We start from the raw sequence: 17,658 nt of genomic DNA on the forward strand, positions 1-17,658 counted from the left end.
TGGTTATTATAAAGATGCATGAGTCCGAGAATGACCTGAATTGACAGTTGTCACAGAAGATGTGACTAAGAGGCTATCATATGTTGATTTTCCCCAGAGTCAACAATCCAACTTTGAAAATTATTAGAATTGACAACAGAATTACAACATGAAAAAATAGATGTACCTGCCATATTTGCAGCAGCAGATACATCCTCACTAGTAGAGCTTTCACTAATGAGACGAAGAAATTTGGCATATTGTTCACTTGTGAGATAGTGAGCATCACTATCATGAACAGACTTAGAAGAAACTACAGTATTACCATTAGAACCAACAGAGGCAGAATTTATAGAAAAATATTTATTTTGAATAACATTTTCATTCTTTTGCTTAAAATCTTTTGGATAACCTATCAGCTTATAACACCTTTCTATTGTATGACCTTTAAGATTGCAATGTTTAAATTGTAAATTCTGATTTCTGAACCTAGTTTGACCTTGTCCTCTTTTAGAATCATTAACTTTACTATAAAACCTGAAATCTGTGGTTTTGAAGAGATAATAGAACTTAAAGAACCATTCTTTTGAAGAGACTCTTCTCTAGAAAGAATAGAGAAGGCAGACTTAACATTTGGTAAAGGTTCCATCAAAAGAATGTGACTTTTAACTTGATTGTAAACATCATCAAGACCACTTAGAAACTGCATTAGCTTCATTAATTTTGAATGATCACTAAGTTTAGTTGCAGCTTCACACACACATTTAGTTAGACTAGTCAAACCATCAAACTCTTTCCACAAGGAATCAAGTTTATTATAGTAATCAGAAAGAGAAGATCCATTTTGTTTTAAGGTATTAATCTGTTGATGTATGTTAAAGATTACAGAACCATCAGCCTTATTATAAGTTTCAAATAACTCATCCCAAATATCTTTAGCTTTATCAGAATAGACATGACTAGCATATATACTTTCAGAAATTGATCCTAAAATCCAATTACACACAACAACATTAACACGTTCCCACTTAGAAGCTTTAGAAGTTTCAGTACTTTCGAGAGTAATAGTACCATCTACAAACCCTAATTTGTTTCTAGCTTTTAGACCCCTAGTCATAGCACTACGCCACAACCTATAATTTTCATTACCGGACAACTTAATTGTTATAATAGAAGTCACATAATTATCAGAAGGATGTACATATAGAGGATCATTAAAGTCCACAGAACTATCTTTAGGAGTACCACTCCCTTCAGGTGTATCACCAGCCATAAAGAATCACACCAAAAACAAACAAATAGCAAACAAACCAAATAATACGTAGCAAACACATGTGTTGACTTTTAGTCCAGATGGTGACCACAGTATGTCGGGCCGCAAGATAGTCAACACAGAGTCAAAAAACAAGAACTAACTTGAAGAAAACAAACAACAAATAACTGGTGTGCACAAGACACCAGGATCTCCCACGTCTATAACTACAAAAGGAATAAAAAAGAAAGAGAAAACCTCACAGTGATATAGGCAACATAAGTTTATTAGAATCGACTCCCTGAATCCGTTCCCTCTAGGGTTTATCGGTGATGAAATCCGACCCCAAGAGAGTTATTTCAGATTAGAGGGATTGGTCGATTAATCCAAAGATCGCAACAGCAGAACAGTAGCCAAGGTAACAATCTTGTTAATCTGCAAGATCAAACAAAGAAAACTCGCAGTACCAGAATCTCAAAAGGAAACAGATCGTCTTTAGGGAACTATAATAAAACCCTAAAAATGAACAAAGCTGAAAAAGCAACAGATACCTTTTCGACAGATCGTCAACGCGGAAATCACAAGAAGACGAACAAGCAACGAATCGAAGCGTCAGGATCAAAAAACACGAGCCTTACAGCTCTGATACCATGTTGAAATTAGACAATACAGATTTCCCAACATCTTCATTTCTTATATCATTTAAGGATTAAGAAACATAAGGTTTTCACAAACTTACAAACGACACCTCACTACGAAGAACCTACTCTACTCTCTTGATTTATCACTCAACCCTAATCTAAACAGTCGACACAAATTTATTCATCTAACTACAAGAGAATAACAACTCATCAACATAACAGATGAACAAAACAAGATCAGAAAGAAACGAGAGTACTAGATGAAAACCCTAAACAAGAAACCCTATCTCTGGATCTGGAAGTGATAAGAACTGATGAACAACACTCTTCCTTAGCATATATACTACAGATACTCAGATATGGAGCAAACCCGTAAAAAGAACCGATCCATCTGATCCATCTTCTGACCTGCGTGCTTTCCTTGCAATTTCACTTAACACCCAACAAAATATATCTTGACCAACTTCCACCCCTTATTATCAAGACTTAACATTTTAAGTTAATAAATATGAGATTGAACCTTTATTACTTTCAACACATCACATAAGAGGAAGCATGCAAACTCAACTTTTTTTTTCAACACTCCTATCCATAAGTCATTTGGATTACTCATAAGGTCCTAGAGTTGCCCAACTCCAAGAACATCAAGAAAAAGGAGTCAAAATCACCCGAATGAAGCATAAACATAGATCTAGATAATAAAAGCCAAGGTTGGTGCTTTATACCTCAAGTGGACCAAAAACTTGATGAGAATGCTAGATCCAAGATGAACCATCACTTCCTTGCACCAAGAGAGATTCCCTACTTCACCAACCTTCACAAAGAGGGATCAAAAGCTCAAAACACATCAATGGGGCTAGGGTTTTTCGGAGAGGGTCGATTTCAAAGGGTGGGGGCTGCCAAATGAGGCCACCCTAGAAGTTTGAGCATTTTAATAAAGCCTAAGGACCGAGACCCATGGTTTTGAATTTTAGCCGCCACTGTGCCGCGATGAGGACCTGACTATGTCGCCATTTAATGACATGTTCTGCACTAGGGATGGAAATGGGGCGGGTTTGGGGCGGGGTTGACCATCCCTGTTCCCATCCCCGAGTGTCTAACCTCGTCCCCATCCCCATCCCCACCCCAACGGATGCGAGGAATCAAATCCCCTCCCCTTTGTATTTTGGGCTTTTCCCTAGCCCATCCCCGACCCATCCCCAACCTATCCCTAATCTATCAACATAATAAACTCTAACTTACACAAAAAAACCAAGTTTAATAAGCGATCAAAACCAGATGCCATAATCAGATTCTGTTTACATCAATCACAAAGTTTAACAAACATCAAAACGAAAAGTGATGATTTGGTATACAGATCGTCGAACGAAGTGACGATTGACGAACTCTTGGAATTGAGAACATAATTTGATATACGGGCTCTTTCTCTGACGGTCTAATATAGATCAATTCATTTTAGTGGACTTAATTCAAATTTAATAAATGATATATATATATATATATATATATATATATATATATATATATATATATATATATATATATATATATATATATATATATATATATATAGTCATCAATGCGGGGGCGGGGCGGGTTGGGGATTGTTATACCCGGCCCCGACCCAACCCCGGTTTTAGCATAATGGGGATACCCGGCCCCGTACCCGAACCCGTTTTAGCGGGGATTACCCGTCCCCGATTGGGGCGGGTCAACCGGGTTCCCCACCGGGTCGGGTGAAATTTTCATCCCTATCCTGCACCGTGGTCTAGACCTTACCACATCGTTGTGCGAAGAAAACCTAATTCTTCAACTTAAATGACTAAAGACTTTTCTTGGAAAACGGACCTTACATAGACTCTAAAGTGGAAAAGAAAAGAGTTTTGATGTGTTCCATGTAATTAAATTAATATAAATATGTATCTAAATTGATATTTTGTGAAAAATAAATTTAACATCATTTTTAAATAATATTCCCTAAAAAAAAATCAATAAACTTAGTGAGACGAATAAAAAATAAGTTATTTTCGATCTATCTCCTAGATGACCGATCAAACATAATCTAATTTAATATTAAAGTAGATTTAGACATCTAGTGTTGACAAAAATAACAACTTTGGTGTTAGTTGCGCCATAAATATACATACATCCCCGAGTAAATAAATATAATGGGTATATAAGGCTACCCGGCGAAGGTTTAACCATTCAACTCTATCTGTTGCGTTGTCTTTCTCATAATCGCTTTGAAAGTTCCATCTTTCACTGGGTCAGCGGTCCAAGTCTACTCTCAATCAATGCAATTCCTATTCAAACCCTTGTCTCCCCTTTTCATTTGGCTGTTTCTTATTATCCTCTTGTTCAAGCACAATCTTATAGCTACTTGCCACTTCCCCATTGTTCATTTGATGGAGTTTAGATAGAGAACTTAAAAGGGTATGTCATAATTTCATCTGGGTTCTTATAATTTTTTTGTTTTTTGTACTGGAATTATTGAATATGCTTCATATTGATCATGAACTAACTTTGATTTTTCTTGAAGAATGTAAACAAAATGATGACTGATTGCTTGTTAATTTGTGGTTGAGTGCAATTGAATGTGTTGCCCCCAAATAACTATCATGAATTTAACATTATTTTTTTGTATATTCACTCTTTTTGCTGTTTGAGAGTGTGTTTTTAGTTTTAATGTTCCGTTTATCTGACCTGTTTAAGGAATATGAGTAGTCGGTTTACTTTCATATAATTTCTTTAGGCTACAAGTGTTTCTATGTGGTTATTTTATTACTGCTAGCCACTTCCAGATTGTTGTTTATGGTAAAACTAATCATAAGGGTGTTTAGTTTGGACTTGTTTGACTATTTGACCAGTTCTCATATCTCTCATGCAGCTATTGCACTTGAAGCTTAGATAGATGGACTCTATTGAAAAAGATGATATACCAATTTTAACAGCTACAGATTGGCCATTATCCGATTACAATCCAAATCCAAGATTTTCACAAAGGAACAGAAGTGTTTCAATATCCATTCCAGTGACCTCCATTGAATTGAATTCCAATTCAACAAGTCATGTTGGATTTACAGGTCCTTTGCGTAGTGAAAGAAACACTCATGATGAACATACACAAGAGAGGGAGCCAGTGGAACCAGAAGATTCTGGTAACTATAATCATCAATTGGGAGATTTTAATAGTGAAGAAAAAAATGAGCATTTATTCAGGTCAGGAAGATTGGGGATGTGCAATGATCCTTATTGTACAACATGCCCACCTTTTTACAAAGCAAAACCAATCTCAAGAGATGCCCAAGGGTTTGATCACCATGTATTACTTTTCTTTTCTTTGAAGAACAATTTTGAGCTGCTAAAATCTTCAATCTTGATAATATTATAAGAAAATTTTTATGTTTAAATTAAATATAAAATTGTCAACAATTTTGGATTGGGTTCGTTGCGACTTTTTATTAACCCTTTTGGTCCCCTTATGCAAACAACATCCATTATTTCTGTCACGCCTTGTCAGGTGAGAAAACACGTGAGCGTATTTTCGTCTTTTTAGGTTTGGCAGTAATCGGTCAATATAGTATTTCATAAAAAAAAAAACCCAAAAGTCGGTTAATAATTACTTTTTCTCAAAACCACTCCCTTCATCTATATGAGAATAATAAATGAAATACAATGATGATCGATTACTGGCAAATCCAATAAGACAAATATGCCCTCACGTTTTTCACACATGAGAAAGCTTAACGGACAAAAATTGGGAGGCATTTACATTAGGGGCGAAAAGGGTTACACGTGATACTTGAGCGGATAAAAATGGTGAAAAAAAGTCACAAAGGATCCAATACATATTTTTGGATATACCATAGGGAAGACTTTTCTAATTTGCTCAAAAGCTAATATAAGCAGCAAACATACTTTTATCTATTCTAATTGGTCCCTGGATTTCAAAAATCGTTATTAAACCACTATCTATACAAGTTTGATTATTTTGGCTAATTTAACATTGTGAATGTTTTTATTAACAGTTTCTGAAACTTGAACGATTGGAAGTTGAATTTTTTTTTTCTTCTGTCCTTTTTGCAGTTTGATAATGTTATATATGGAGGTGTCAAGGGGTGGGCACAAGGAAAGTTATTGTTACTAAAACATTTTACGTTTGGGATCATGAATCCACATGCCAAAGTTGTTCAACAGTGGAACCAGTTCATTGTCATTTCTTGCTTAGTTTCCATTTTCATAGACCCCTTATTCTTTTACTTGTTGTTGGTGAATAAGGTAAATTAAACTCAATTTTGGTATGAAACTATCATTTTATGTGTTAGGTTATCAATGCAGTGTGAAAACTTGTTGCTTATGCTCATTAGTTATCAATGCCAAAGTTGTTTTTTGTTTGACTTATTACAGCAGAACAACTTTAAACCATTATATTTTTATTATTTCCTTTGTTATAGGGTATTAGCGTCTGCTTTCAATTTTTTTTCATATAAAAGCAATGGAATTTGAAAATTTTAGTCAAACTATAGCAATATCCTCCAAATGCAAAACAATTTTTTCTGCTATAGTTGTATAGATTTTCAAAAGTATAACATCCTAATACTAAATAAATTGAAAATATAATTCTATAATCGGACATTTCTTTTAAAGTACAATGGCTTAATAAGATTTTTGATTAAAGTACAATGCGGTAATATAAAGAAGTGAAAGTAGGATGCTATGATACACAAATAATTGAAAGCACATTGCTATTTCTTGCATTTAGCCTTATATTAAAGTACTCTAAGCTATGATATTGGCAGGGATTTGCATAATTTATACCTTCCCCTTTTATTGTTTAATCTGTGAGTTATCTTTTAAATATCATATTCCTTCTACATGCTTGCTTTTTTTGGAAGCAGGAGTTTAAGTGCATATTAATTAATTGGCCAATGACAAAAACCATGGTGGCTTTTAGAAGCATAACCGACTTTATATACCTCATGCATATGCTTCTTCAGGTAAACCACTTAATTAATCACCCCTTTTTACATTATCTTTTTTTTTTTGTCAGTTCTCACTCCAATAGACTTGAGAATAATATTTCTTTGAAATTCTTTTGCAGTTCAGATTAGCTTTCATTTCACCTGAATCAAGAGTTGTAGGTGCTGGAGACTTGGTTGATCATCCTAAAAAGATCGCGTTACATTATCTTTCTGGATTTTTCTTTCTTGACTTATTTATCGTATTGCCAGTTCCTCAGGTAACATTCTATTTCAATTTTCAACCATAATATATTTACTTTTTCTTATACCATGTCCATTATCATTCGTTAATTAATTACTATATATTTATTAATGCAGATAATTGTATTACTTATTCTACCACATGCCATTGCATCATCAGGAGCTAATTATGCAAAGAATCTTTTGCGATCAGCTATTCTTGTTCAATACATTCCAAGATTATACCGGTTTTTGCCTCTTCTTGCTGGACAATCTCCAAGTGGTTTCATATTTGAGTCTGCATGGGTCAACTTTTTCATTAATCTTTTGACTTTTGTCTTGGCTGGTCATGTTGTTGGGTCATCCTGGTATCTGTTAGGGTTACAGGTAGGTGAGATCTTGAATTGGTTGTGTTTTTATTGATTATATATATACTAATTGTTTTTCCTTTAACTCTTTGTTACAAGAGGGTGAATCAATGCCTTCGAGACGCGTGTCATAATTCTGGAATCGAGAATTGCACAAAGTTTATAGATTGTGGGCATGGGAATGATACTCTCACCTTTGAAGTTGATCAACAATGGAATAACTGGAAACAGAATGAAAATGCAAGTGCTTGTTTTACAGAAGATGGCTTCCCTTATGGAATTTACGTGAAAGCTGTCAATCTCACAGCCGAAAATAATATAATCACAAGATATGTCTACTCCTTTTTTTGGGGGTTTCAGGTATATAAATATTTTGGATCAACTTTCTCTGACTTTAATATTTTCTCATGCTCATTCTTTTACATGAAATAAACTACATCAAAGATAATAGTAGTAGAGTTCCTATTAATCGTTTTTTCCGTTTATCGATAATTGTGACAAGCAAATCAGCACATTGGCGGGCAATCAAACTCCCAGTTATTTTGTGTGGGAAGTCCTTTTTACGATGGGTATAATTGGGCTTGGACTTTTACTTTTTGCTCTCCTTATTGGAAACATGCAGAACTTTCTTCAAGGTCTCGGACGTAGGTAAACCATTTACTATAATTAATAATAATGCTACGTATAAGTTATAACCCTTGGCCTCATTATTGTTTAAGGATAACATTAGTTATTTAATATGTATCTTAGACGACTGGAAATGTCACTTAGACGACGTGATGTTGAGCAGTGGATGAGCCATAGACACTTGCCCGCAGGCCTACGAAGGTAAAAATCCACTGAATGACAAACTCTTACAATCACACAATATTATCTTAATCCTGCCCCAGTTACACCGACACTCTTTACACATTTAACTCGCACTCTAAAATATGAGAAAACAGAATGAAAAACAAATCATATTCTTCTCTGCTAATGTGTTTTTGTGTTAGTTTACTATTGATGCTCATTTGGTTGACCATTTCACATCTTGATGTGCAGAAAAATTCGAGAATCAGAGCGTTATAATTGGGCAGCTACCCGAGGGGTTAATGAAGAAAGGCTAATGGAGAATTTTCCTGAAGACTTGCAAAGAGATATACGTCGACACCTCTTTAAGTTTGTCAAGAAAGTGAGATTCAGCCCTTTCTCCGTGTTCTTTTTGGCGGCGATTACATGATTACACATCTTTAAAACCGTTGCTAAATGCATGAACGAACAACACACTTCATTTCTATTATATTATAGCATTCTACCTTCATTTTTTTCTATTACTATTGTGTATAGTTTATGCTTTGAAAAATCTACCCCTGTCGTAACGGTGAGAATTTCTTTTTATTGATGATATTGCTATAATTGCGTATATTTTTTTAGAGTATAATACAGATATAGGAAAAATTGAAAATAACATGCTATTATAAACAAACCAACAAAAGTGCGCTAATATTTTATGCATTTAACCGTTGAAACTATAACCCAACTTTTGAATTTGTAGGTCCGGATTTTCTCGCTGATGGATGAACCCATTTTAGATGCAATATGTGAAAGGTTAAGACAAAAGACATACATCAAAGGTGGGAAAATTTTATATAAAGGTGGGGTTGTGGCAAAAATGGTTTTTATTGTAAGAGGGAAGATGGAGAGCATTGGAGAAGATGGGAATAAAGTTTCATTGTCGGAAGGTGATGTATGCGGTGAAGAACTTCTCAAATGGTGCCTTGAACATTCCTATGTTAATGGAGGTATAAACTAGTTCGGATGGACGAATATCAATAAATCGCAATGCACTTTTACTTCATTTCTACTTTTGTCGTTATTCTATAGAAGTTTATTACTAAAACCATTCTGTTTCCCAAAATTGGTTATTTTCTGTGATTATGACCTCACATGGACAAATGTGGTCCATTTTTTTCTTATTAGACCATTATACTTCGAAAAATCTAACCAATTATAGCAGTGAAAATTTCTTTATGTTTGGATAACCTTTCTATAATAAACAAAAGCAAATATACGTACGTTGCTATTTCTTGCATTTAATCCTAGAATGTTATATCCAGATACACAAAACCATAGAAAACAAGGATTCCATTTGTTTAGCAACAGGACAGTGAGATGCCTAACAAATGTGGAGGCATTTGTTCTTCGGGCTGCAGATCTTGAAGAAGTAACCACTCTTTTTGTCGGATTCTTGAGGAAGCATCGTGTTCAGTTTGCCATTAGGTAACAATGCATCTTCTACACAGTAAATAAAAATAAAAAATGTACCCTAATGCTTGGAATTGAACTTATGGATTTTCTACACATGAATTTAAACTAAATTATGTTTCTATAAGTATATTATATGGTCTACTTGTTTTCGCACCTTCAGGAATGAATCTCCATACTGGCGGGGTTTGGCGGCAACCACCATCCAGGTGGCATGGAGATACAGGAAGAAGCGGCTTAGCCGTGAACAAACCTCAAATCGTCCATCCAAGTCGATTCTTCATAAGAGACTTTCTTTTTAGGGTGTTTGATTGGAGAAACATTTTGATGGGGTTTATTGCCAACTTCTTACTAGGCTATAGAGTAGCTTATCATTCACAACCTTGCATGTATATCTCGAAAATTTTTCAGTAGTACTTTTTACAATTTAGTTAAAGTCAATAAAATAATGTTGCTTACATAATATAATTAGAAATATCTCATAAATAGTGTTTATCATATTAATAATGGAGTTGCTAATTATATCTTTATAGAAAATATATTAATTACACTTTTGGTATATGTAGTTTTTAATTTAGAAAATTACATAATGGTCCCCATGGAATAGACAATTACTAAAATATTTCTATGTAACAAAATTACAAAAGAGAAATTAAATATTCTCCTATATTTTCTTCTTAAAATCCGCATACCCATATGAAATAGTGACAAGTGGATTAAATTATTATTAATTTCATTAAATGTGTCATTAAATATGACACATGTCAACATTTGATATGGTAGAAGGTTCAGTAGAAATAAAATGTAGGAGAATATTTAATATTTAAAGAGAAATTAAATATCTTCCTACATTCCTTCCTACTATCTGCATACTCATATGAAATGGTGACAAGTAGATTATATTGTTATTAATTTCATTAAATGTATCACTAAATGTGACACATGTCAACATTTGATATGGCAGGAGGATGAGTAAGAATAAAATTTAGGAGAATATTTAGTTTCTCTTAGTTTTACTAAGTGTCAGTCAGAGGAGACTAGGATCCCATCAGGTGCTACTGCGGATATGTTATCTTTTGCTTCCTTCTTGATTATTATCAGAATTTATATTGCTTGGGAATTTTGTATCGGTTTGGGTAAGCATTATCTTTGGTATAATTCTCTGTTGTTGTTTGGGTTATATCATGAAGAATTGTTATATGCCATTTTGCATTCCATGAATCATTAGTGGGTCGTATCTTGCTGAGCGGGTTTCAGTGTGTTCGGTTGTTATTCTAGTTATTTGATGGGATCAATTCCAGAGTATTTTTTGGAAGGTCTATGGTTAGGATCAGCAAGTTAGTTCTCTAGTAAAGTGAGCGTTCAGTTGTTTTTTGATCTGGTGGGGTCGGTCGTCGTCTATGGAGGAACTTTTGGGTTTAATTACTACCGTTGCTAGGGTAGAAGCGGTAGAAAGAAGATGGTAGTGTCAATCACATGAGTTTGGTTGCTCTTTGGAGGTGCCATGGAGATTTATTTATCGCAATAGTTATGGTCATTATCACCAACATAAAGGATGTAAGGATTTGGGTGTTGTATCGTGGGAAGCGTTTGGGGTTGTCGGAGTTGCTGAGATTTTAGGGAGTGTTCATCTGGATTTCAAGAGTTGTGCGGTCATTGGGCTTGGCTAGTGATAGAACACTAGTATTGGTGAACGTAGGTTGTCGGCAGTTCAATCATAAGGAGGTGTGATGGATTGGGAATCCATCAAAATTCGTGGGCTTAGAGAGTTGCGATGAATACAAGTGGGGCAGAATCGTTCTGATTTCCGGAAGCTGAATCAGGAGTGAAACTAGGATGAGTTTCACATTCCCGTTGGGAGGGAAGACGACTCAAGTAGCCATCTGGATTGACTATTGTGTAAGTTAGGAGTTCAGGAAACCTCCAACAGTTGGTTAGCGTCTTCTTGCTGATGGATAGCAGGCATATAGATGGATCCAAGTTGAGGTTTGTGTTAGAACCTCTCTGCATGTTATCATATGATTAAGGGTTTGGGGCTCAAAGCATGATCCGAACACCCGATTAGGAGTATATTCTGGTGCGCGTTCAACTCAGTATGAGTATGGATGGATTGGTAGGGGAGAGGTAAGAACATGGGTGGCGGCCATGGCAAGATAGGAGTGTTTTAAGACTGCGGGGTGGCCTGTAGCATTCACTAGATTTGTAGATAGTGTTGGAGTGTTGTAAGACTATGGGGTGGCCTGTAGCATTTACTAGGATGGCAGATTGTGAGGGAGTGTTTTAAGACTAGGGGGTGGCCCGTAGCATTCACCGGTCCTTTTGTAGCGGTGAGGGCATGGACAATCTGTGATTTGCTTTGTGGATTTCTTCAGATGGATTAGTCTAGAGTAGGTCAGTTTGGAAGACAGTGGGAAGGCCACAACATTCATGGAATTAGGAAAGTGGTTGGTCTCTTAAGGCCGATTGTGATATAAGACTACATTTGGTCATGTAGTGTTCACTATTAGCATTGGATTTGGTGGTGCTTGGTTTGTCGGTCGGTTATGATCGGTTGGATCGGAAAGGTTGTTGGAGCCATAGTGGCAGGATAGCTAAGGCAAATATGGTCAGATGAGGCCTTTGTTCGGAATTCGCGCGGTGTGACTCTGGGTGTATTTTTGACTCACCACCCTAGTGGGGATCCGGTGAATCAGTTAGTTGCCAGGTAAGTTAGGACCAGGGAGGCTTGGCTGCTTTTGGATAGCAGCTAGGGGGCATCAAGATGAGTCGAGGCAATATTATTGATCTGGGACTCGTGCGTGGAGTCGCTTGTTATTCAGAGAATATGCTAAGGCACTGGGGTGGTAAGAAATGATTTCAAGGACAAAATCTAATTTAAGTGGGGGAGAGTTGTAACACTCGGTTTTGAATCACTTCATGATTCGAGGCCCTGGCCCGATCATCAGTTGTCTTAAGGCTTCGGGCCTTGGGGGAAGTGAGAATTAGCCCTTTTTGGATATGGGTATTATAGATTAAGTGATCCGAGTGTCCGATTGTGTTCGAGAAGTCTTAAGGTGAGGGTGAGTTGTTAGAATTATAGGGCTACTCGTCACTTTTCCGTGGATATAAAGTTCGTCAAATTTGGACTTAGATCGAGGGAGTTATTGCCAAATGAAGTTTAAGTGTTTTAGAGCTTGGTCAAGTACGCTGGGCGTACTCACCATGTACGTTGGGCGTAAGGGCTTTCCTGGTCGCGTGTTCTTTTTGAATACGCCGAGCGTACCAAGGGGTACGCGGGGCTTACTCCCTTCAGCTAGAAACCCTCATTTTTAGGGTTTTACCCCTATTTAAGCATCTTTTATTCTTGAGCCTTGTCCTTTATCAGCCTCCAAGCCTCCTAAACCCTGATAATCGACCCCTAGCCATCATCTTAGAGTTCTTAAGCTTTTTTGAAGAATCTTTGAGTGTTTTTTGTGCATTTTGAAGAGATTGAAGGTTGTTGAAGGATCATCACTTGGATGGGGCTTGTAGATCCAGACGTTTCGCATCTTTTGCAAGCCATTGAAGGTAAAAAACTCTCATATTGGCATCTTTTTTATTAGATCTATTCATGTCATGGTTTTTATGCTTTTGCCCCTTTTGGGTTTGTTTGATGAGTTAATTAATTTGTGGGGCTTATCCTTTTAGATATGGGTATATTATGAGTTTCGTAAGCTTAAAGGCGCAAGCTTTATGGTGTTTATGGCCTCCTGCATGCATTAAGTCATCTATTAAGCTCTTTTGAGCTCTAGAGCCCCATTAAGGCATGCATGCACATAAAGTTTGCAACTTTATGTGATTAACCACCTTGAGGAAGTCAAATCTAAGCTTAGGTCGTGGTCTTATTCGATTAAGAGCAAAAATGGGAATGTTGGCCAAGTTGGTGAGTACGTAGGGCGTACATGTATGTACACTGCGCGTACAAGCCCTTTCAGTAGTACACTGAGCGTACAATCTGAGTATGCCCCGCGTACTTAGCAGGATTGGAATGTCGTTGTTTTGGGCTTCAATTTTGGGCTTGGGTGGGCTTGGTTGTCTTGGGCCATGTTGGGTCATCAGAATTCTTTGGTTAGGCTGTTGAGATTTTGTTGGACTCTTTTGGGAAAAGGCCCATGAAAGGGATTGGGCCCAATTTGGAAAATTGGGCCATATTTGGGCTTTGGATGATTATTTCAGATTTTGGGCTTTGTGGATAATTGGATTGGGCCTTGGCCGTGGGCCAAGTTAGAGGAAGGGTAAAAAGGTCTTTTACCCTAATTTGGACTCTTAGTGTGAGTCGGAACCCAGTTATTAATTTGATGTTATTTGGTAATTGATAGCATGGGGATTTTAGCGAATTTGCGGTCAGAGATTTATCTGTGGGTTTCATTTGTCTGAGGTGAGTCTTCTCACCATATCCATGGGTCGAAGGCACCAATGCCGACCCATTACTTGTTATGTGGAAATGCTAGTTGTCTCTGTAATACTTACTTGGAAGACCCCGGGGGTATCCCCATGTATTTGTATGGAAGACCATGGGGTAGCCTATAGCACCTGGATGTCAGACCATGGGGGTAGCCCATGTCATTTCAAGGAAAGACCATGGGGGTAGCCTATGGTACTTGGATGTCATACCATGGGAGTAGCCCATGACATTTCAGGGAAAAGACCCCGGGGGTAGCCCATGGCAAATGTATGTATGGTATGTGGTATTTTGGGGAACTCAGTAAGCGTTGTGCTTACGATTTTCAGTTTATGTTTCAGGTACTTCTGTTTTCAAAGGGAAGAGATCGGTATGATTGTAGAGCACACACCACCTCATTCTGGATTTTCTTGATTTACTCTGATGTGATATGATGATTGATACATTTGTTTTATTTGGATTTTTATGATGATGTTTTTGGGATACTAGTTTTATTAATTTAAAAACAAAAATTTTTGGGTCTTATTGTTTGGACGTTACAAGTTGGTATCACAACTTTGGTTTGAGGGATTCGAACATACTCTCGGGTGTGTCTGAACTCAAATTGACGATTTGGTAAAGTTTTCAAAAAGAAAACTATTTTTTAAGAAAAGTGTTTTCTAAGATAAGAAAAGGTATGGTGTGTACAATCAGCTGAGCTCAATATAGTTTTTGCCAAAATACGCATACATGTTATTTGATAAGATTTGATTTATGAATCTATGAATCGCACGTTAGTTAGGGCTAAGGATCTGCTCAGTGTTTGGATGATAGAATTCTAGAAGAGATGCCTTGTATGCCTATAGTATGAGCTTGTAGCCTTGCATGCTAGTTCTGATTAGTCACTGATAGATTGGCCTGATATGTGATGCCTAGGGAGCAGTGGATGTTATACGGGATTGGGAATATGTATTGGTATCAATAATTGCTAAGTGTATGCTTTAAAAATTATATACAGTTAGGATCATTTAGCCCTAGAACGATTGACTTGTCTTTATTTCTTGTTCCTATTTTGTTTGTGGTCCTAGGGTAGAGTCTTTTATTCGACAGTCTATTTGATATTGTATTCTGTATAATTTGCATGCATAAGGCAACCGACAGTGAGAGTGGAAGTTCCTAGCTTGAGTTGTGGCGTGTGAGACTAGAATGTTATTCACGAATGCTGCTTGCTTGGTGTTTTATGGAACTCTTAAGTGATGTGAGTTAGCTACTACGTGAATATATTAAGTCACATGTGACAAAGGTTGAATAATCTCGGAGTGATGGATTTGACCCTATTGCACAACTCTCGTTTGAGTCTAACTGTTGTAGGGATGAGTTTGTTACTCGAAGGATTATCTATGTTTGGTCGCATGTAATTGTATTCAAGGGGTAGCTAGCTGACGTTATGGGAAGTTCTTCCGCAGCTGATGGCAGGGTGAGGTCGGGAACCTAGGGAAGTCTAGGTAGTGCTTCAGTGGGCTTGGTCGCGCCGTGTAGCGACTATTTGGGGTATCAGTTTGAGAAGGTGACTTAGAGGAATTTGGATGATTCTTGAGGAAAGTATGGATAGGCGTGGAAGGTAGTATTGGGCTCGTACTACTGAAATTATAGGATCCATACTCGAATTGTGGAAAGTTTCGAAAAATGTAGGGAGCGTTTGGGATGTGGATTCTTTGGTATGTTCTGATCTTTTGCATGTTGTTTTCCAGCATGGTGATGAGCACTTGGGAAGGAGATTCGGGTTTGGATTTAGGCTCAGGTGAAGGTGCTGAGTCAATCGATGAGCGCATGCAGGAGTTCATATCTTCGGAGATTACCCACAATATTTTGGAGTAGACTCCTGTGATCTTTGGTTCAGTTAAGGAATGGGATTTTGGAGCTCTTGGATGGTCGTTGTTAACATTACCTAGCAGCCATGTTAAATGTAACAGAGACGTTACTTCCTTGGCAAAGACCCGGTCTTGGCCTTAGAGAGCCAAAGTCGGAGCGGTGTCTCATTTCTCGTCACAAGGGAAGAACATCCCATGTGATCTCCTCATTCACTCACAACCAATGAGAAAGCAACAAGTAGCCTAGGTGACGCCCAAAACTGACGTCACCTGGCGGTTAGTTAGCGTGAATAACTCTCCCTGTAAGAGGAGGCCACGTTTCACGCTCACGAGAGACGGTCCCCACGATCTGTTAGTAACAGGTATAAAAGGATCTCTTCCATCTCAAGGAAAGGATCCATCTTCTTTCTCACGAAGATTACCCTAAGATTTCTCTCTCTCTCTCTCTCTCACGAAAAACTAACTTGATCGTCGAAGTGACGTACCGGGAGAACACCCAGTCCTCATTTAACGATTCTTTTGTTATTGTGTTCTCAGGAAAGCACTCAAGACCAATCCATCCTTCATCATCCAAACCATCCGCGAACATGTCATAACATTTGGCGCTATCCGGACGTATCCTCAAAGTGATACAACCAATAGACGATGCTGGTTCCTTGCATAAGGGGGATCTAAACCCAACAGTATCTGGGATGGCAGTAGAAACTCTGTTCAAAACGCACGAACCACTCCAGGTGCCGATGACATAGATCCCGCCAATTACGATAAGAACAACAGAACTAGGGCTCCAGAGAAATTTCCGGCAATTGTCATCGGATGTCTCATCACCTCAGATGGCTATATCAAATCCCAATCTATTACAGACGAATCTGTATGACGGCACTGAGGTATTCACTATCTCTAACTCTCGTAAGAGAAACACACCTCACCACGCAGAAAACAAGATCGATGCACTTTTGAGATACCTACTCAACATCAGTTTCTCGAGCAACGATCCCAGACCATCAAACTGGGATCCACCAGACCCACTCCTTATATCAGGATTCATTCATAACATGAAGGTCCATTGAATATACATTGACAATGGTAGTTGCTCTGATATACTCTATGAGCATTATTTCCGGCAGCTACCTGACACGTGGAAGGAGGGGCTTCGACCCTCAACCAGTGGACATTAGTACGATTCACCGGGCATAGCTTGTGGCCAATAGGAACTATTCGGCTGCCCTTAACGTTGGCCAGCCACGATGAAAGGGACCAAATCACAAGGACAGTCGAATTCTCTTTGATCCGATACCCAGCAGAACACAACATTCTGCTTGGACGATCAACAATCGCTTTACTGCATCTCATACCATCGACGATACATGACATCATTAAACTTAGCACATGCTAGGGAGCGGCGGTGGTCCTCGGCACAAACACCAGAGCACATCATTTGTCACACCCCCAAACCGAAACGGCGAAAACGTTCAGGGGTGGAGGACGTCATGTATAGTATCACAATAATTGTATCATAGTAATCAAAGTAAACACAACCATTACATTGAATAAATAAAAGTTATTTACATCAGTTTGGAACATAATTCGTATACATCAAAAGTATAGCAAAATATAAGACGTGACACTATACGCTCCGTCTTCTCAAAAGCCTGCGGGAGTACTTGTCTACTGATCTCCTGAGAATACAAGTGGTTTTGAAA

The 17,658-nt window shown here is 37.6% G+C and overlaps 1 protein-coding gene across 1 annotated transcript; it reads left to right on the top strand.

Annotated features, from left to right (window-relative positions):
* Nucleotides 1-4,072: 4,072 nt before the first annotated feature.
* On the top strand, nt 4,073-10,171 carry LOC145159123 (putative cyclic nucleotide-gated ion channel 20, chloroplastic). Its single transcript, XM_079078029.1, has 13 exons — nt 4,073-4,305; nt 4,760-5,194; nt 5,959-6,150; nt 6,771-6,869; nt 6,974-7,111; nt 7,212-7,460; nt 7,541-7,801; nt 7,944-8,089; nt 8,192-8,269; nt 8,483-8,612; nt 8,976-9,222; nt 9,538-9,700; nt 9,849-10,171. The coding sequence occupies exons 2-13, from the start codon at nt 4,784-4,786 to the stop codon at nt 9,985-9,987; spliced, it is 2,253 nt and encodes a 750-aa protein (XP_078934155.1). The 5' UTR covers nt 4,073-4,305; nt 4,760-4,783; the 3' UTR covers nt 9,988-10,171.
* The last annotated feature ends 7,487 nt before the right edge of the window (nt 10,172-17,658 follow it).

The sequence above is a fragment of the Lactuca virosa genome, chromosome 2 (assembly GCF_052849685.1).
Source record: "Lactuca virosa cultivar CGN04683 chromosome 2, Lactuca_virosa_CGN04683_v6, whole genome shotgun sequence".
In the NCBI taxonomy this organism is placed as follows: domain Eukaryota; kingdom Viridiplantae; phylum Streptophyta; class Magnoliopsida; order Asterales; family Asteraceae; genus Lactuca; species Lactuca virosa.